This window comes from Acipenser ruthenus, chromosome 40, assembly GCF_902713425.1.
Source record: "Acipenser ruthenus chromosome 40, fAciRut3.2 maternal haplotype, whole genome shotgun sequence".
Classification (NCBI taxonomy): Eukaryota; Metazoa; Chordata; class Actinopteri; order Acipenseriformes; family Acipenseridae; genus Acipenser; species Acipenser ruthenus.
In genome coordinates this window covers 5,757,806-5,779,446 of record NC_081228.1, presented here as the reverse complement: position 1 = coordinate 5,779,446, position 21,641 = coordinate 5,757,806, and the positions used below count along the sequence as shown (strand labels likewise).

General features: G+C 40.3%; 1 protein-coding gene across 2 annotated transcripts in view; it reads right to left on the bottom strand.

The window, feature by feature from the left end:
* The window catches only part of LOC117397161 (kin of IRRE-like protein 3), a 159,286-nt gene that overhangs the window by 10,884 nt on the left and 126,761 nt on the right, over positions 1–21,641 (bottom strand). The window contains exons 6-11 of one of the 2 annotated variants that reach the window (XM_059010085.1): positions 13,820–13,925; positions 7,533–7,681; positions 6,296–6,423; positions 5,086–5,212; positions 1,155–1,255; positions 171–369 (exon numbers count right to left, since the gene is read on the bottom strand). In XM_059010085.1, coding sequence (XP_058866068.1) covers positions 171–369; positions 1,155–1,255; positions 5,086–5,212; positions 6,296–6,423; positions 7,533–7,681; positions 13,820–13,925 — 810 coding nt within the window. Of the gene's footprint in view, positions 1–158; positions 370–1,154; positions 1,256–5,085; positions 5,213–6,295; positions 6,424–7,532; positions 7,682–13,819; positions 13,926–21,641 lie in introns of both variants that reach the window. The other variant, XM_059010084.1, reaches the window with a different exon arrangement.

The window sequence follows — 21,641 nt, the reverse complement described above, 5'->3', positions numbered from 1 at the left end:
AGTTCAAGGCTTGCCTCTTACCAAACCAATCTATGAGCTCCTGAAGTTCCCAGAAGTTTGCCACTGCATATCTTTGCTGAGCAGACCCCTCATGTCCACCCCCCCTCCCCCCTCCACACTAGCTCTAGATCCCAGAAAGAGAAGAGGAGTTGTCGAACCTTGGCTCCCACCTTGTTCCTTCAGCCGGATGATCTCGGTATCGGAGCCGAAGCTGTTCCATGCTGTGCAGTTGTAAATGGTCTGGAAGTCGGCCCGGACGATGTTGCTGATGGTCAGTGTGGAGATGACCCCCTCCTCAGTGCTGACCGTCTCTACAGTGTAGCGGCCGGAGGTTCCTGATTCCAGAACGTTCTCTTTCCACGACCAGGCCTTGGAACACACGTAAAGAACAATGAAGAACAAGACTTTATTTCTATATTCTGGTTCCTGTTTTTTTTCAATTGATGATTTACTCATATAGGGGAGGAAAGTGATGAGGAGACCACAGGAAAGATGTCCAATTAAATGGCCACTAGGACACCAGTCTACTTTCTAAAGAACTGGACCTTGCCAAACTCATAAATGATTATGTGGTAACGTGCAGACTTCATGAAACCCCTGAGGATGTCATGAAGTTTGAATAATTCATTATGAGTTGTTCTTCTTAAGGTTCAGAAACTTTCATGAGCCTTTCATGAAGTACAAAGGAACGTCCATGGGGATTTCAAGAGGTTTGATGATACTTCATGAACTCCAAAGAAACCCACTATAAACCTGGGAGAATTTTCCATCAGGGACAGCAATGATGTGACCTCATGGTTGGTGAGTATAGGCAATGAGTATAACTGATGTCATCATTCAGAGTTCTGTGAATGTTCAGTACAGTAGTGAACTCCATATTCAACCATAGGGTATTTCCAGATCAAATGACCCAATGGGGATGGGGGGGGGGGGTTGATTGACTCAATTAATTATTTTTATGTTGGAAATCCTTCTTAAACAATTTTTAATTTTAAAGATGCTACCAGCGTTATTTGTCTATGAGGCCATTTTTCAAAGGGAGAAAAGATTCTGGGGAAGAATTTGGTCCACTTGAGCTCTGATGACCCCACAGTCAGCCACATTCGTGCTACGATAACGGGTTGTTATCGCTATGAGAAGAGACTGCAACTCACAATCCGGTCAGGAGGTGGCGTACTCCGGATGAAGCATTTTATTTGTCCTTTTTCCCCGTGTAGTGCATGCTGGGTCTGGGTGCTGGAGATGATTGGGGGACCTAGAAAGGAATGGGAATCAGACCAACGTCAATATAAAGGACACAGAGCGCAACTCTCAAGCACTACGGACCAGAAACTCGAACCCCTTTTCTTCCACGTCACTGTCCACACATTGAACTAACATGCTGCTACACTCTAAGCTAAATGCGGAAAATTGATGCCCTGCAGTCCAAAGCACAGGAGCAACCGATTCATTTACTGTCCTCCACCCACCCCACGCACCGGCCGTAATTGCAGTTTATTAGCAGATCCCAATTAAAATAAATTAGCATTTTAATGGGTTTCTGACAGGCAGCTTCTCAATTTGTGACTACCGGGACACCTATTAAAACCAAGGCCGTTCTTGTGCAAACTGCACTGCATACAAATGCGATGTAACAGAACAGAAAACAGGGAAACAATCCCAGCTTCTAAAGGGGAGCATGTTGCAACCTGTAATATGCAGGTGGAGCAATGCCTCTCGCGTCCTATTCCCTGGTACATGTATTCAGAGGAATTCCTCGCGAGGTGGCATGGTAAATGTGCAAGGTGCATGCTGGTCTTGCATTAGATCTCTGCTCTTGTTACTCGGCATGAGGAATTTAATTAGACGGCTTTATCGCCCGGATTACATTTTGGAGGCAATTTCTTCCACGGAAACTGTGCCGTGATTTAAACAAAACGAGTCCTTTGCTTTCTGTTTCATTCAGAAATAATGAGGTCTGTGGAATAAATGTGTGGTTGTGGTTGCCTGACAGATGATTCATTTGCTTCTGGAGGGGAAGGGAGGAATGGGGAGAGAGGGAGGTGTGGGGGGGGGGGGCGGTGAGTAGATAAAGACAGCACGAGATTAAACACAACACTAAGCCAATGGTTGCATTGTGAGCTACATAACAGATACATTCAAGTAAAAACCAATACTATTGTACACAGGGGTAAAAATATGAAGCAAACTTAGTGCAGCTAATCAATATCGAGGTTTGTTCAGAGCTCCAGTGCAAACAGAGCATATACAAAGCAAATCCACTGCACATGTAACACACTCTGAGCTCTTTCCACCTTCCAGAATATCTGACATGGATCCTTCCATCCTGCTTATCTGCACAGAGCTCTCAGTAGCCTTCCACATATACCTGTGCTTCATCCAACACCTTAGACACTGAGATCTTAAACACTAAACTCTGTCTTTGCACTGGTGCTACCAGTTTACAGGCTGAACTCTTTAATACACTGGATGTTAGTCCAAAGAGTATGCCATCTGTGGCAAGATTACTGCAATCTCATTAAATGGGTTTTTTAGACTATAAGAAGTCGAGTGGTATAACGTAAGACTTGCCTCTTCGTACATTTGATACGTCATGCAGTTATTATTGCTTAATATATTGCACTATATTTTTCAATATATTACCAAAATATTGCAATATATTTTGTTTCCATGTAGGATAGTAATTTTTATGCATATATATTCAGAACTTTTTGACCACCAATGAATTATAGATATATAAATAAGGCTACGTCTGGAATTTGTTGCCCTTATAAATAAATGACGAGCCCCGTGGGACTTTGAATGAATGGTGCCACAGTCATATTCCAGCAACTAATGTGCCCGTACCTCGCTGGGTTGCTTGACAAATTACATCTGATTTCCTCGCACACACACACACACATGAGGAAGGGCTGCTAACCAAAACAAAGCAATATGTATCCATTAGTGGGCTCTGCATAAACTGCTTTTTCCTGCAAGCTATTTAATTTTAATTAAATTACCCTGGTCCCTTGGGATCCGATCAGGGGAGCCTGTAATATGTGCCTGTGTGCTGGGGAGAGGTGATCTGTGGTGCTGTGTGTTGGATAAAGCGACTGACATAGTGCTGGTGTTCATTTCGTCAGGTGTGTGCTTTATGCTTTATTATTATTATTATTATTATTATTTATTTCTTAGCAGACGCCCTTATCCAGGGTGACTTACAATTGTTACAAGATATCACATTATACAGATATCACATTATTTTACATACAATTACCCATTCTAGGTAAAGTACCTTGCTCAAGAGTACAACAGCAGTGTCCCCCACTGGGGATTGAACCCACAACCCTCCGGTCAAGAGTCCAGAGCCCTAACCACTACTCCACACTGCTGCCCTATCCTTTATCGCTTGAGCAATAGCATTTTCATTGAATCCCTCTTATTGTGGCAGAATGAGAACTCTCACTTTATTTAAAGGCTGTGGATCCTTTTTCAATAGTCTAAGCAGATTTTATTTATGGTTGCGAATCTCACAATATCTTCATTGAGTTTCGTAAAAAGAAAAGTGTATCTATAAATCAAGTGGAAAACCTCTGCTAAGTTTAAGACTGCCAGTATTCAGTTTCCCACTGTTTTTGCATGGTATTTTTGCACTTTTCCCATGCTTTCCCCATGGTTATACAATGCATTCATCTTAGTTTAGCCAGGTTTGACATGCCTTTTTAATATGCCTTGCCATACCTCTCTGTGCTTTACACTGCTTACCGATGCTTTACCATGCTGTATTACACTCTGCCATGAGTTTACTATGATCAGCTTTTATAAGTGATCTGCCTTTGATTGAGATCGTTAAAATAAATCCCTCGATATCAGGGGTGTGCAATCCGTGGAGGAAACACAGAAGGCCATTCCACTCCAGGTTTAAAAGAACAGAGACAATGATAGAATGAACTGCTTCAGGGTCTCAGTGGAGGTTTAATTGGTTCAATTAAACCATTTAGAACAGGGTTGGAACAAAGACCAGGAATGGAAGGGCCAGCCTTGGCCACCCCTGCTCTGTGTAAATGAAATAGTTCAACAAGGCTTAATATTCATGAAACCTGCCTCATGAAAGAGGAAGGACACTGGCTATAGTCAGAATGGCCTGGTGCATCCCCCCTGCTCTCCGAGTGCATCTCTATCCTGACCTGAACCTCTCGCCATTCACAGAAGATCATTCTTTTCCTGCAAAATGTTCTCTACGCTCACCGAACGCTCACACAATAGTCTTTAAATAAAAGCACTTGTTCAGGTTTTGACTATTCAACTAACCTTATATTGCTTGATCTATAATGCATAGTCATATCCTAAAGCTTGCTCTTATTTCAATTAGTTTGCTCTTAAAGACTGTGCAGAGCAAACGAGGCATTTTAAGTAAAAAGGTGCTGATGTAGTGTATAAGGAGGTTGATGAAATCAGTTTTTGGCAAATGGTAGCAATAAATTAACTCAACAGTTCCCTTTGGGGTTTAAAGTTAATTGAACCAATATACTACGTTACGAAGCTCTGCTGAGATATGGTCACACTGTCTTTAAGTTCCTGTGCTCCAGGACACGGCTGAATTGCATTCACATCTTCACCTCTGATCACAACACCGCATGTCCCTTAGAGCGCTATTTTAAAACAGTGGCCGATCGAAATACTTCATCTAACTCTAAATAAATACAGCTAGTGTTCTACTCCAAATTTACCAGCCCGCTGATTAAATATTATAAAACACAATGAAATGAGGTCTTAATTATTACACATCTGCCCAATGTTTAGATAATCATTATTAGAAACCTTACAGTTTAATAATTCTAGCTAGTCACCCTAGTTTCAACTCTTTAAGACCATACTGCTTCTCATATAATAAGGGCTCGCTGCCCCAAAATCCCACAGCTCTAACCACAAAACCACGCCACCACCCAGCCACCTGTGCTATCCACCAGGTCAAACCGCTGATAACTTACCAGCTTTAATCGCTTTACCGCACTGTTAAACAGTACTCAGCTCTAACCTCCAAGCCACAGAACCGTTTAGCTCTTAGTTACAGCCATTCAGGTCAAGCACAAAGGAGTTTACCGTTGACTGTGAGGGCCACTTCTCTCTCGCCCGCCCCCACTCGGGGGACCACTGCACGGCACACGTACTTCCCAGCATCCTCCTGTCTCACCGTCTTCAGTATCAGGAAGTTCTCATTGCTAAGCACCTGTGGATGACGGGGAAGGGGCCACATGTTACAGATAGATGGTGTGCGGAACAATCTATAAATCCAAGTCCTACGATTTATAGATTAGAATCCCTGTCTTCAATATTCATTGTAACTCTTTGCTGCAATGGAAAAACATGATTTGAAAAAAAAGGGAAACGTTTAGCTGAGTAGCTAATTCATTGTCTTCACCTTTAGATCAATTTCAGTGTCTGTTTTTCTCAAATGTAACTGCACAGGACTACATAATGTTGAAAGCATTTTTTCATAAAAGGGACCTACAATGCACGCCGTACCCTACTTGCTATTCAGCATTTCTTGCTGCAAACGTCCCTTTCTTGTCTGGGGCTAGCAAATACATATTGTTCTGTAGAATGTTGTGGTATGCTGGAGTGCTTATTGAGTAAGGAATTGGACAGAAAAGTAAAATTCCTTTAGATACCCCCCTGCCCCTAGAAGAACAGAATCACATACTTGAAGGAAATACCAGTCTCATACATAATCAGGCTGTTACACATCATGCATCTTCAGTCACACAGACACACAGGTCAATAACTAACTAAGTAACAGCATTAATCAGCACATATACAAGACAAAACAGGTGCGCTTTTTGCTGTTTACATTGTACTGAAATGCCTGGGCTAAGACTGCAGTCCATTACGCAGTGTTACCGACTCTGTTAGCTACTCTCTCAGTCTAAGAAGTGAAACCACACTAACATGGCCTAGTAGACTCTTTCTAGGCAATAACTACCAAGCTCAGTTATTATTATTATTATTATTATTATTATTATTATTATTATTATTATTATTATTATTATTATTATTATTATTAATTTCTTAGCAGACGTCCTTACCCAGGGCGACTTACAGTTGTATACAAAAAAATACATATCAAGAATTACAGTACAATTAAGAGCAAGGTACAAAATACAGTGACTTCAGTCCTAATAAAAGCGATTACAAAACACAGTACGATTTGATATCGGGGCAGTTCAAGAGCAGATAACAGTGTTGGGTTCAGTGCAGGATTAAATACAGTACAATAGGGAGCAGATAAGTGCAAGTTCCTATAGAAACATACCACTCCTGATCCACGCTTCATCCACACTATGGTGAGTGACGGATTTCCTGTCCAGGCACAGTTAAACCTAGCGTCTGATCCCAGATCAACCAGAAGAGACTGGGGCTCCACGGCCATGCGAGGTCCAACTGACGAGGGGACACAGAAATAACATTGTATTATGTAATGTTTTACCTGCACTGTCTCTGAAAATACATAACGAGGTGTAACAGCTCCTCCAATATCTTCCTGTATGGGAAACAGCATGGTACTGATATGTATCAATGGTTTGAAACATTTTCTACAGGGATATTTGATAACAGAGGACACTGAGTCTGTTATCAGAGGAAAAAAAATAAAAAAACACATCACTTGTTAGTGTTCATAATATATACTTCAGGTTTCTGAATTAATAGCACAATTGGTTTCATTGTGCTTTGAAACAACTAAATTGTTTTTTAAAATTGGCCCAGCCTTAATTGTTCATTTGCAAGCAGAATGTACAAACAACTAGTCTTCATTAAAGCGATAATGAAAAATAAAGTACTTAATGCTGAACACACTTTATTACAATCGCTATATGTAACCGTATTTACATTAATAAAGATTAGTCACTTCTGCTTTTAAATTAAAAAGTCAGGCTTACGATTTAAAAGCCCATTTAGTTGTTTCACAGAACAATGTTTCTCAGTTGTGATTGAGATACATGAATGGCTTAACAGGTATCAGTTGAATTCTTAAAGGAGAGTATAATAGTTGGAGTAAAACACCAGAAATCCTATATATATATATATATATATATATATATATATATATATATATATATATATATATATATATACCATTCTTCTTAGGTTTTAAAACTCCAGGGGTTCAATTCTCAAAGCTGCGTACCCCAAATTGTCATGGCACATTTTTTTTAGAAAGGAGAAACACACCCAATAAAGCTACCAAACCTGAAATAAAAAACTAAGACTTTTAATTCAGAGGCTTGTAAGCAGTCTCAAGTTGTTTCTTTTTTCGTTTTAGAATTGCAATGGTGTTTTTGCTTTTCTGATAACATTTTTTGCTAATGATGATAGCTTTGAGAATCAAGCGCTAATGATGACAGCTTAGAGAATCCGGTGCTAATGACGATGTCTTAGATCTACCACTAATGATAATAGCTTGGAGAATCTAGTGCTATAATGACGATAGCTTGGAGAATCTAGCCCCAGGTGTTAAATGACTTCTGATCCAGGGGGAAAGTTTTCCTTACAGTAGACGTCCACGGTCCGGCTGATGTTGGTGCTGCCCAGCGGGTTGGTCACTTCACAGGACACTGGCTCCGTGAAGAAAGAGTGGTCCACTATCGCTTCGTATGTGTCGCCCGAAATCTCCTTGATCACCTGACCGCCTTTCGCCCACCTGGAGTGAATGAGGATTGATGGAAATCAACAGTATTTAGATTTGAAACAAAACAAGGGTAGATAAATAACCCTTTCATCCTTTGAAAAGAATATAGCAAGGTGACGTGATGCACAGTAAAAGCATATTGGGTGTGGTAAAGCATGGCGAGGTACAGATAGGAATGGCAAACCATGGACAAGCACAGTCAACATGTAGCACAAACTTAGGAAAAGCCACTGCAATACTACTGTGCAAACATGTGACCTACGCACAGCAAGCCGTACTTGGAATCTGCATATCCCAAATGAAAATACAAATGTAGGTGACGTATCAGTTATCAGTTAGACCCTAATTATTTGTCTTTTACTATTCCTGCCTGTGCTTTATAAAGCTCTCCCTATGCTTTTGCAGGGCTTTACAACACTTACTATGCTGTTCCTGTGGTGAATGAAGTGTTAAAGACACTCAGGCATCAGCTAGAGAGAAAATTGGACAGCAGGTTCCGCAGTAATGCAGGGTTCTCTCTCCAACGCTTCACGGCACATCATGTTTCAACAAAGTGCCGGTGTGGAGATGAGTGTGGAGAGCTCGGGGTCTGATTAGTCTAAAACATCAAGACATTGATCCCAACCGAACAGCTGTATACTCACCTTGAACAGAAAGAGCCCCCAGGGGCGACTGCAGATTCCAGAGTCGAACTGCGTTATTTGTTTAATGATGCAAATGCACTGACTCTATATACAGTGACATCCCCTTAAACGGTACAGATAGCATATTTAATCTGTGCCCTTACACATGCAAGTAAATATAAAAGTTGCCAGTGGCTGGCTTCATAAATGTAAATGTGTTTGTCAAATCTGTCTTTCAGAGCCTGCAGAAGTACACTCTTCCAGCGTGTGAGGCGCATGAATTGTGCCTTGTGGTTCCCAATGCTTTTCTTTTAATCTATTTTTAATGTAATTTTTTTTTCCTGTTCTTCTGTGCGAAGCTGAAATTGAAATTTAGATGGAAGTGTAACTCGCCTTGGGTTTGCTGGCAATAAATTATGAAAAATAAAAAAAAAATAACAATCACAGAAATAAACAAAACTACCTTTTAAAACAAAAGACTGCAGCGCTGCATCTTTATTAAATGGTAATAAAAACAGAATGACAGTTTAATATGTGTTTTGCAAATGGGTGCAATCAGATTCAATGAAGAACACAACAGCCATGCAGTAAACCCCAACCTTCGTAATGTAATACACATGATTTAATATAAAGTTCTGTATTTCTCAAAGCAACCGATATATTATCCTGATAGGATCAACCTAAACATAACGTACTTACAACTGTTCCTCCCATATATTTTATTAACTTAAAGCTGTTAAGCATCTTGAAACCTTACAGCAGGTGATCTCAGCTCCAGTTTGACCTTTTAAAATGCTGATCTTCTACAATAGGGACGGACTGCATGAACTTATTACCTCTAATATGAATTTTAGAGACCTTTTCACTACCTCGCTGACAATTGCGGAGAGTTCCTTTTAGTGTTTTCTTTTTAGAAGATTTTTTTTTCTCAGAAAAATGGATGACAAGCTCCTATAGTCACTGCGAGGATCCTGGAGACCAAAACCAGAGGCTTGCTCAAGTGAGACTGACCCAAACCAAAGACTGATCAAGGCACTGTGAAATCAAAGCTAAAAGGCAGTGTTCTAAATAGCGATGTGTTTTAGAGGTGTTAAATAAAGCTACACATTCAAATTAGGTGTCTTCTCTTGTGCAAAAGTACCTGAAGTTCACAGGAGTTTTCGATTACATGCTGTTAACATCTTCTTCTAGCCAATGGTAACCAGTAACGCCTCAAAAGGTAGGACAATATTGCAGTTGCTTGGGCAGTGATCTCGGGGGTGGGAGTTTTTGTTAAAGATTTTGGGAAAATAAACTGGGAAATAGGTTACAAAAATTAAAAAAAAATTAAAAAAAACAACACACATACACACAGTGTGAATTATATTTACTGAAGCAGTTCTGGATAAGTTTAATCAAGCCCTTCTGGAGTTCACACTCAGACCCATAGCCAAGCAATAAGAAACAATCACTCGCTAATAGATCCCCCCTCTGCAAGCCTCCCTTACACGTCATCCCAGATCTCTTTTCTTCATCGTTGGTATGTTTGCATAATTGTGATGCATCGCGGCGCACCGCCCCTTCTGTTGCTGATGAAGATGTGCTTTCTGAAAGCTTCCCTGTCTCGTCTCCTCCGACACCTCTCCACCGCGCCCCCTAATTGCTGCCTCGTCCATCCATCAAACTCTCTCCCGTCGCCACTTTCTCTGAGCCATCTCTCAGGCACCGCAATTAAAGACAGCCAGCCTCCCGAATCAGATCACACATTCCACATGGCTGCAGCCCATCCCCTCGCTCCACAGGAAAATAAACTTCCCTCCCTTGGCAGTGGAGCTGCCACCTGCTCTGGGTTTTTGAAACCATTCGCTATGCTTCAGGCGAGAAAAACATAAGGTGAAAATAAATCTCATTATGTAATATACATATGATCTATTACATGTCTTAAAAGTGTTAAAAACACAATGAAAACAACATGAGAATAAAAGATGAAATAAAATATTTATAATAATAATAATAATAATAATAATAATAATAATAATAATACAAAAAAAACTATTTGCATCACACCATATAGAGCAGATCCAATAGGGTCATTTTATAAGTAGACATTCTTGTTATCCTGATCAATAAATATTACCTTTTTGCAATTATATATATATATATATATATATATATATATATATATATATATATATATATATATATATATATATAAAAGATAATTGCAGCTTTCCTAACTATTTTTTTTACAGCTCTCTTTTGTGCATTATGTTCGTTATCAAGTAGATTAATCATTCGAAATTTCAAAACTTGCCTACGGCAGCTTTTTCAGTGCCAGAGTGCAGATGGACTAACATGTTTTCCCAGTACTAAATTACAAACCCAGTAAGAAACAGTTGGTGCATATTAGAGCCTTTGAATCAATGTTGTGACTGTTGTGAAGTTTAACAGAACTGCTCCTTTGGGCCAGCTGTCCCTGCTGTTCTCATCTTATCACAGAATTTCTCTACCTGACCTACGGTGCCACTCTTGTGTTATAGCCCTTTAATTTCAATTGGATTTCATCTTTGCTGAGAGCTTTAATGTCTTTCTTTTGTAGCCATCTGCTTGACACAGGCTTCCTGGCGGCTGCAAACTCACCTGATAGTGGAATTGGACTCTGGGGACAGACTGCCCATTACCGATACAGATCTCTCTACACTGCTACCTAACGAAAGCCTGTCTTACCTTATATGTACAATCTAACTGGTCTAATTCAGTAAATGGGGTGTTAAGAAATCACTAGTCTTTCAAGATGTATTGAACCTTTTTATTTTAACTCTTGGTTTCTTAGGGCAGCAGTGGTTAGGGCTCTGGACTCTTGACCGGAGGGTTGTGGGTTCAATCCCCAGTGGGGAACACTTGAGCAAGGTACTTTACCTAGATTGCTCCAGTAAAAACCCAACTGTATAAATGGGTAATTGAATGTAAAATAATGTGATATCTGTATAATGTGAAATAATGTGATATCTTGTAACAATTGTAAGTTGCCCTGGATAAGGGCATCTGCTAAGAAATAAATACGACGTACAGGGGAACATGTGTACTAAGATTTTTCTTTTTCCCAGGCACCCCCTTTATGTTACTGGGAGCCAAAGGTAAACAACTGTGTAATGGTAGTATCGGGCAAACTGGAGCCATGGCCAGACTGTCTTAAAACTTTATAGATAATAAGATATATTATTCCTGAGGCCGGCAATGACGCGTATTGGAATTGGGGTTTGGAGGCGTTACTGCGTCCTAGTTTTAGTTTTGCCTCCATTTAGCTTTGCAAATTATTTTCTGTGTCTGTAATATTTACAAGTCCACTACTGCATACACAAGGCGTACAGCAATCGCTAGGCCATATGGCTAAACTCCCCGGTGGAATCTTCCACTACTTTTCAGCTTTGAATCTTTTATAAAACTTTTTGTGCAGAATGAGCCCCTGCTATAAACAGACCAAAAAATGCTTCCCTTGGGATGGCAACCATTTTCCAGTCCTTATTATTAATTTATTTAGAAATATGTACAGCGTTCTAGAAGAGCGCCGTTTCCAAATCCAGCATGCTGTGCCCTCCACCTGCTCCTCCACTGAAGCCTCTGTGCTTCCTTTTGCCTTGAAAATCTCAGAAGCACTGCATTTCCAAAAATAAGCATGCAATATAACTATTATTGAAAAGCTCTTTGTGCTTCTGCTGTCAATATAGGAATTACAATAAAAGCCTTTGCTTTCTGTAAAGAACATAAAAAAACTGTACAGAAATCCATTTACACTTCCATGTATTTCTCACCCATTAAATACCAAATTCATTTTCCTTTGAAAAAAATCAGAACACAAGGTGCATTTATGTAACGTGCTACATTCTGAATCAATATTTCTTCACAGAAAAAAAAATGTAATCCTTTGTTTTGGCTACCAACTGCTGCATCCTGGAGCTTTACCATCACTGTGGGGAGGAAAACATCAAGACATTTATAATTTTTAGGCTTGAGTTTCTTATTTTATACTGAGGTGTCATAAAAGCATCTGAAGGGCTATATTTTAACAGTTACATTTAGACTTAACTTAAGTGGTTAACAAACTTAAAATAACAGGTAGATACCAGTTAAAAGGGGAGAGCAGCAGTGTGGAGTAGTGGTTAGGGCTCTGGACTCTTGACCGGAGGGTCATGGGTTCAATCCCCAGTGGGGGACACTGCTGCTGTACCCTTGAGCAAGGTACTTTACCTAGATTGCTCCAGTAAAAACCCAACTGTATAAATGGGGAATTGTATGTAAAAAAAAAAAAATAATGTGATATCTTGTGTAACAATTGTAAGTCGCCCTGGATAAGGGCGTCTGCTAAGAAATAAATAATAATAATAATAATAATAATAATAATAATAATAAAAATGCTCCAGAAATGCCAAACTAGTCTAATGACACTTAATGGGTCAACTATTGTAACATCTTGCTCTGAATAGATCGCAGGCCAATAGATATCATCAGTGTACATATTTCTGGTTAGATATATATATACAGTAATGTTTAACACATTTAATTTGCCATCTATTAACTGACTCAAATCAAAATGGAGAAGATGAACCACTGGGACCTGTTCAATTTCTGTACATCTGCACACTTAGAACTGACAAGTTTGAATCAGCAGTACAGGACTTGTTTTGAACCTTACAGGCTCCTGTTTGGAATCAGCACTGGCAGCGCCTACTTAAACAAATGAATGAGTAAATCCAGGTAAAACCTTTTCTTATTTTTCTTAGTGTGCTATTTTTTCTTTCATTTATTTTTTTATTTTTATCCACAGGAATAGATTATTTTTAAATATAAAATTGCATAAATAGATGGTTTGGAAGTATGTCTGACAAATAAATTATTCAACGGCTCGCAGCTGCCGCGCACTGATGGAAGAGGGGTTTGATTTGAGGCAGGTAGAGGGGAGATTGTGTATCCAGGGCAGGTAGTCAGACCTCTAATGCCACACACAATACACTTACACAGCAGCAGGGCTGCAGAATGTGATTAATCCATAGCTTCCACAAAAGACCCAGGCTAGTGTCTCTTGGATACAGAATACATGAGTCTGTTGGGCTGCTTGCCACTAGAAAACCAAAAAGAGGTAATTGAACACCAGTATCCACGAACCAATGTCCCAGGACACACCCCGACACTCCAGGGGCTTTGAAGGGTAACCCTAAATCACGTTTGGACTAACTATAAAGTATCCCTGTATAATTATTGATTATTTTGATTTTCTCATTGTCTGTATCCTAATTGTTCTCTTCTAATTAAAGTAAGACTTATTTTCTCCTGAATTTAAACTAAATCCATGCAGCAAACCACTACAATTACATGTGCCCAGTACCACGGTGCCATATCATTAATATTTGTGTAATATTAGTATCTATTGGGATGCCATTGCTGTCTTCTGGAGGCACAGATCATGTGTTTTTATATTATACTTTCATTCTGAGGGTCGTTTTCAAGCTATCAGGGTAGTAAGTGGATGCGTACACATGCAGCCTCTTACCTGAACTGTGTGACGGCTGGGTTGGCCTTAGCCGAGCAGTGAAACTTCACCAGGTTGCCCTCCAGAATGGGCTGAGGCTCTACAGACAGGTTCACAAGTGGAGGGTCTGTGGGGCACAAACACACATGTATCAGTTCAGCTCTTCACAGTAATGCTAGTTTGCAATGGTCCTTGCTTCATGTTAGCTTTACTGTAAATAAAATGGATTTGCATTTCCCAATATAAATACTTTTATCATTTTGAGAGAGGCCTTATAAGCAGTATAAAATACATAATCAAACACATGTATAGAGTATGTTATGAAAATTAGAGACAGCATTTCTAAATGCTTTATAAATACTTAAAAAGCTGAAATAAAACCAGAAAAAACGACAACCAGCTTAGAACCACCATGTTTGAATCACACGCATCTCCTTTCTAGTTGCAGTAAAAGAGGTCATTTGATCCAAACCACTACTATAATTAAACTACTGACACACTATCTAGCACGGAAAAGGAATCGTGCTGTAAACGCTCTTTTTAAGAGCACATCATCAATGCCCCTGCACTGGATTTAGCAGGATAATTGATGTTTCCTTTAATTCTCGGGGGTTCAGGGTGCACGTCATTAAAATGAAGCGAGTCATCTTTCAATTATCATTTAGATTAGTAAAGCAGACACGTCTCAGAGTGAGGGACAGTGAGTCCAGGCTAACATTTGAAGTACAAATCTCATTTAAAGGACTGCTGTTGGGGTCCCTACATCATAACAGCTTGTACAACTTACACATCTATGATTAGGGTCACATCCTCGTCACTGTTTCTGCCACTCAGAGCAGCAATCTTGCTTTGTGAACGTTGCTACTTGCTTTTGAGGTGTATTGTCCGGGTGTAGCAAGTGCGAATATTGACACAGGCATCCACAATGTTTAGAATTCACATCCTAGCCTTTTATTTAATGTATTATGCCTGTATTTAATGTATTTGCATTGTTTTTTGACTGTTTGTATTTAATGTACTATGCCCTGTATTTCACTGCATTTAATATATTATGCATTGTTCCTCACTATTTTATAAAGAGCTTTGTGATGGTGGTCCACTCTAAAAGGCACCATATAAAATACAAATTGATTGATTGATTGATTTAAAATGTTAATTTTTTATGTATGCATTTTATGCCCTTTGATATTTACAAGGTAATTGTTTGCACATTTTAAATTAGTATTATTTGTGTGTCAGAACAATTCCATGTTGAAGCCACCTTAAAGAAGGGGTATGAAAACTCAGGAGATTACCTGGAATGCGGTTCTGTCAATGGGCTTCTGGTATTGTCACACAGGAACAGGAAGCCAGGGATATTGCACCCTGCTTTTAAAAGCTAAGCACAAGAGGTGTGATCCTGCTCTAATTTGCTGAGGGTGGGAAGGTGTAAAAAGAAACTAAATGCGGTTCTGCTTTTCCGACCTGTCTGCCTTTACCCGCTGATTCCTATTAATTCACCCACAATTAACAATGCCGGGGATTTTAATGATGCTGCTAATGTTGGTGATTACGTGAATATAATATGCATGCGTTCAGAGGCGTAACCTTGCTTTCAAAAGTGTGTGTGTGTGTGTGGGGGGGGGGGGGGCAGGTTCTGTAGCTGGGGCATGCATGAAGATTATTCTATCTGAAATAATAAAATATGTTACAAACAAGTAGAACAAAACATTGCATCCATTCTACGTCTAATTAAAAGATCCAAAGAGATTCCTGCAGCAATCATTCAAAGCAATACATTGTTGGCACAATGCTGTCGTGAGTGATGAGTGGCAAATATCTATATTATTCAGTCGCTTCTGAGTCATGTAATTACAAAGCCATGACTCCAGTCAAGCTCCGCTCAGATTGAAGCCTGGATCCAGGATTAGGTTCCTTTACAACCGGCCCCCGAGGCAGCGTTGAGCTCTGGAGTGAACGTGGCATCATGCAGGTTTAATGAGAGGGATGAGAATTGAAATATATTTCTAGAAACGTTGAGGTTTCCCCACAATTGAAATACTTAAGATAAATACAGTGTTGCTAGTGCTGTATTGGTATATGAAAAGGGTGTTTTTAAAAAGTCTTTTCAGCTTCCATCCACTTAATATATGCAGGTGTAGCTTGAACCTCAAACTGCAGTGTATCAACGATAATGTAAATAACACAAAGCTCCAGACAATGAGTTTCAAATTTTAAACGTGTTCAGGTAAGATCTCAACTTTATTATGATGAATACAATAATGTATCTAGGAGGTGTTACTAAAAGCTACTCAAATGCAGTTTTGAGTAAATAACTTCAGATGCTATTAAAATGTCAGGTGTTGACATCATTATGGAGTTACAAGGAAGGTCACCCCTCAACCCCCCCCCCCCCCCCCCACCCCCCCCCACCCATCTTGCAAGTTTAGAGTCTCTGCCCAACTTCAACATGAAATATCTCAAGATCACAAAGCTGAATCTTCTAAGATTCTAAGAGGAATATTAAAACGGAACAAAGGAAACATGAATTGGAATTGAGTTTGTTCTCCAAATCTCCCTGACACAGAGCAGTCTGGAATGGAGGGAGCTCTGCAGAGCATTAAATGCAACTAACAGCACTGAAACATCTTGCGAGGCTTTGAAACTCAGACAGCGATGCATTGCAGGTTATTATTTTAGCATTATGCAAATGCCAGCAACTGAAGGTGAGCTCACTGGAAAGTGGAGCATTAATAACTGCCGTTAACAGGGGGATTAAGACAGAGGTTAATGGCTGTACTGCTCGGATGGGATTAGTAACACTTCTCAATTAGTGAGGTCAGGGGGTCCCGGAGAGTGCCGGCACAGCCCCCATCCCTCATGTTCACACTCAGCAAGGACGAGAGAGCACCTCCTTGAAGACGTCGCCCAGCGCCTCACTTTACTGCAAACTCTTCTCAGGGTTAAATGGAAAGTACAAACATTTGACACTCTATTCATCAGGCTGGCTGTTAGAAGTGAATTTGTGCGTGCGTGATAGAAATACAAAACGAGTCGTGATAAACAAGGTTTAGTACCTTTAGAAACACCACAAAAACGAAACTGCAAAATGACAAAGGCTTCCAGTGGAAGCGTTTGTCATTGAATTCACTACGTTTCATTTAACATTTCTAAATTCAGCACCAGTGAGTGTATATAACATTGTATATATGTACAAGTGCACGTGTATTTACTGGTAGTTATGTAAAGTGTTACTGGTAGATTATATATATCTAAGGTTGAGTAGCAGTCCAGATCGTAATTATCAATAAGTGAGAGACACACAGACTGGACATGGCAGTGAGTGAAGGACACAGACTGGACCTCTCAGTGTTTCCTACCAGATTAAATAATGGTTAGAACAAAGAACTAGGGGCCACTAAGGGTTATGTCATCAAACCCACACTCAGTCACTGACTGCATGTGCAAGTTAGAGAACTCTGTAGCGCCAGATGTAAACTGGGCAGCAGCAGCACTAACTCTAAACCGGAAACAAGATGTTGCGTCTCATTTGGGTTATCCTGGGGCGATGGTTTCTCAGTAAATAAAGGACACAGCAGCGTGGCGCACAAACAGGCCACAGTACCCCTCCAGACGTGCAGCTGGGCGGCTCTGCTCAGCTGTGAGAGTCTTCAGAGACTAAAACAACCCAGGTGCCATCCTCCTGCTCATCTGCATCTAATCACCCGGCAGCGTCTCTCACATTTTACCAGGGGCTGCCTTCGAAAAAACAAAACAAAAACATATTGCCAGGCTTCAGTCCTTCTGAAGTCCTTCTGATGCACATAAAAGAGGCCCACGTTTGTCACTTGACAGATTGACTGCTACTCCAAGTCTGACAGCTTTCCTCTACCTTCAATTTCAAAAGTGTGTCCTCAACCCATGTTCTGACCTGTGCTAAATCACAGAACAACTTCTGGTTGAATTTTAAAAGGCTGAGGATCTCAGAGACGTAGGGGGCAATTTGATCAACCTGTACCCTACTGCCAGAAACATCCTCCTGGCCTGAATCGACCACTCATTTTTAGCAGTAATCCAGGGATAGCTCCAGACTGGTTGATTCAAGCTAGGGTTATTCCCCAGTGCTGTAAAAGGCATTCAATAAATACACCTACAGTATGGCTTAATCTGACGGGGTAAGATTGATAAATATGGCTTGATATAATGGCTTGACGGTACCAAATAATTATCAATAACAAGATCCATCCTTTGACCTGAAAGGTAGTGGGCATCATGCATTTAATAAAGGAGTCAGTTTTGCGACTTTCAAGTGTCTGTCTCTTCGATGTATACATGCATGAGATCACTGCCTGATTGAGGCAGCCTGTAGAACGAGGCAACAATATGCAGTTTTGTTAATTTTTTTTTTTTTTATAGGGAAAGGGACAAAAAACTGAAAGAAAGAAAGAAAGAAAAGAAACACCAGTAGTCGGAGCTGTGCGTTTGATCGCAGATTCAGAGAGAGAAAACCAGATGGCTTTTGAAACAAATCGGCCAGCCTCTTCAGAGTTGCCAACATTATTGCATTTATCTTTCCTTAAAGCTGCATTCGCTCTTTTTGACAACGGGAAACTAATTAACACAGAACCCACAAATACCAAGATATAAGGAGAGTACAATGTAACTGCATTGTAGCAACAGAAATTACACACAGTGCTGTGCAGATACAATGCAAAAGCATATTATATTACACATTTAAAAAGGCTGTCAGTTGCCAATCTCTTTTATAATTGAACTATATTTAAAGTGTATTTGCAAAGTGATTACTATATAACCACACATGCTAAGACAGTTTTAACCAAATGTAAAGCACTATCCGTTTGAGAAACGAAATATCATTAATTAAAACAGGACGTGCTGTGCATCAAGGCTGTGACATTCAGACATCTAATCGTGCTTATGAATCTGTTTGGTGGGTTTCGTCTGTAAAAAATGGAAAATAGCAGGGAGGATTTTCCGCGATTGAAAGTATTAAGATCCGCCACCAATCAACTGAATGGTTATTTTAATGTGCTGCTTGTGTACCTAGTGATGAAGGTGAGAGACAATGGCACTGGAACACATTCTTCCAGATCCTGCAGTGTATTCAGTCCTCTCTCAAGCAATTGTGGCAGCTTCTCAGAATAGGGTGGTGATTTTGTAACGTGCACTGATGTCTAGCGGAGACCATCGAACTGAAGTCACTTGCCATGAAACATAGTGATTCCCACACTAGCCCTAAATACATGCATGCAAGACACTGACCTATCAGACATCCCCATTGTTCTTTTAATGCTTCAAGTTCTATACGTTCTGTGCACACTCACTGAATTCTAAGGAAGCAGTGAACAGGGGTTACACTGATTAGCGGAGGAATGAAAATGTGTTTATATTTAGAATGATGAATTGGATTTGGTATCCTGCTGTGTCTGAAGCATTATTTCAGGACACGCTGATAATACCCTGTGTGACCTCACACCTCTAAAGTCTTTAAGTATTTAGGAACCCCTCATCAACACCACTTCAGCTGAATCAATCTGAGACCCATAAACAACGATCTGATCACCTACCACTTCAGAGAGTCAGAAGAAATGTGTCAATGTGACTCACAAAGGAAGACCTACATGGCACAAGGACAGCCTGCCAGAACGCAGCGTCCGTCTCTTCAGATTGAGTGTCTCAGCTGTGCGCATCTGTGATTGAGCGAGGGGAGGGCAGGGAGGTGGGAGTAATGGAGGTACAAAAACACAATCAGTCACGACAGCAGTCAGCCTGGAAGGAAACTATTAAAGGGACTGGGGTCAAACGCCCCTTAAATCTCAGGTACTGTCAAGCATGAAGTCAAGTTTGCACTAATCATGGTCCTGCTGAGACACAAGGTGATCTTTAAAAAAAAAAACTTCTACCATTCATTTTTTTGTTGTTGTATAATATAGATTGTATTTGGATATTTACTTAGTGCTACCTGGTGACTAGTGTTGGAATTGTAGTATCATTTCAGTAAGCAACATAGGGTTAAAGGATCATCAAAATGATCTCAGCAAGAACCCGGAGCCTCAACCATACCGAAGCTGGGCGTATTTGGTAGAGAGTTGCTAGATTGTGAAATGATTGCATTGAATGTCCCATTGATGTTTTCAAAAGCCCCCTCTCTCTTTTAACAGTGTGCACACTCATTGAGAGGGGTGACAATGATTTTACCTGATGAAGAATTGTAAAAAATACTTACACTAACGCATTAAAAGAGAGTAAGCGCAGTTTCAGTGAAGGGAACTTGAGGCACACTGACACAAGACAAGCAGCCCCTTCTCCCAGCACACCTGCATTTCCTGATTAATTATTCTCAGCAAATGTTGCTATTTTTGTTCTTCAATTATTTACAATGCATTTATTCAAAGAGTGAGCCCAGGGAAGTAATGAGCGGAGTGGGAGAGGTAAGGTTGCTGATGAAAGAAAGTGTTCAAAGTGTTCAGTGCAGGTGGAACAGCTCGTTGACGGTCCTTATACTCACTTAGTCTTCTATCTCAATTCCTTCCCTTGAATCAGCGACTTTGACAGGTCCCAAGAATCTATTCCACTACCCTTCACAGCTTCAGCGCCATTTCTACCACTCCCCTTCTACTTACGCAGCTTGACTTCTCGGTGCAAACTACAAAACAGCTGGGGATAACTTCAGCTACACAATGATCAGAAGACGAGGGGTATTAGAAGTAACGAAAGTCTAGCACAAGGCTCAGAGCTTATATCTATAATTACTTTTTTTTGTAACCCCTGACGTTATCGGTTTCAGTAGCAGAACAAATGTGTCAATTAGTAAGCTTCAAATGGGTACACAGAACTACCATTATTATTCCTACCCTACGTCAGGGGATAAGCAGCAGTCCACACCACTGCACTCTGTCAATCAGAGTCCCCACGGTATCAGATACCAGCCCGAAGCATCTCAAATAGCAGATCGCTATCAGGCACAAATTCAGAAGAGCGCTCGTCGTTTTCTCTGAGCTAAAGTGCTTTCTGTTCAGCTGAATAAATAAGCCAAAGAGATACCTAATATTGAGTCTCCGGGGAGGGCAGCTCTCAAGCCAAAGAAAGTAGGACAGGGCCAGAGAAAGCACTCCAGCACTGAAACGGAACTGAACCGGAGGGATTGCAGAGGGAAGTAGATCACAGGCATTAACCCTCCAGCTGCTGAAAGCCCCTCGACCAACGCAGCACTAAATAGTTGGAGTGTAAAGTAGTGCTCTGCCGCGGCACAAATTTTACCCCATCACAAATGTATTACGCTGCCACATTTAAATGCTTAAATGCGCTGCACCAGTGCTCAAAATGGGCTACCGGTAGCACAGATTAACAGACTAATCTGGAAAATAGTGCCTCTCCTCCAAATGTGATACCTCCATTGAACAATAGGTAGGCCATTTGGAGAGGCAGAAATGACAGCTCAAAATGGGCTACCCTGTGTTTTAAATAAAATGTACAGGTTTTAATCCACTAAACCCCGGGTAGCTCATCTACAGAGGCAAAAATGACCCGTGTTGACTAAGTGTCTTGACTTTATATTATATTATTATTGTACAACAGATAAAACCAAATATACATAATGAAAAGGATAACTTAATGAACCAAGTTTATTATACGACAAATACAAACAATTGTACATAATGAAATAGCCAGTATCGAGCTATAATTTAATCCCAAGCGAGATCAAAAAGGGTAATGCAGATGCTAAATACTCTCCCTCTGTTCCTGGGCTGTTCAGGAAGGTTAGGAGCCTGCACTCTCCATTGTAAGAAATACGTTATGACTGCTGCCATAATGCTCTTTCCTATCAGCTGCTTTCTGACTT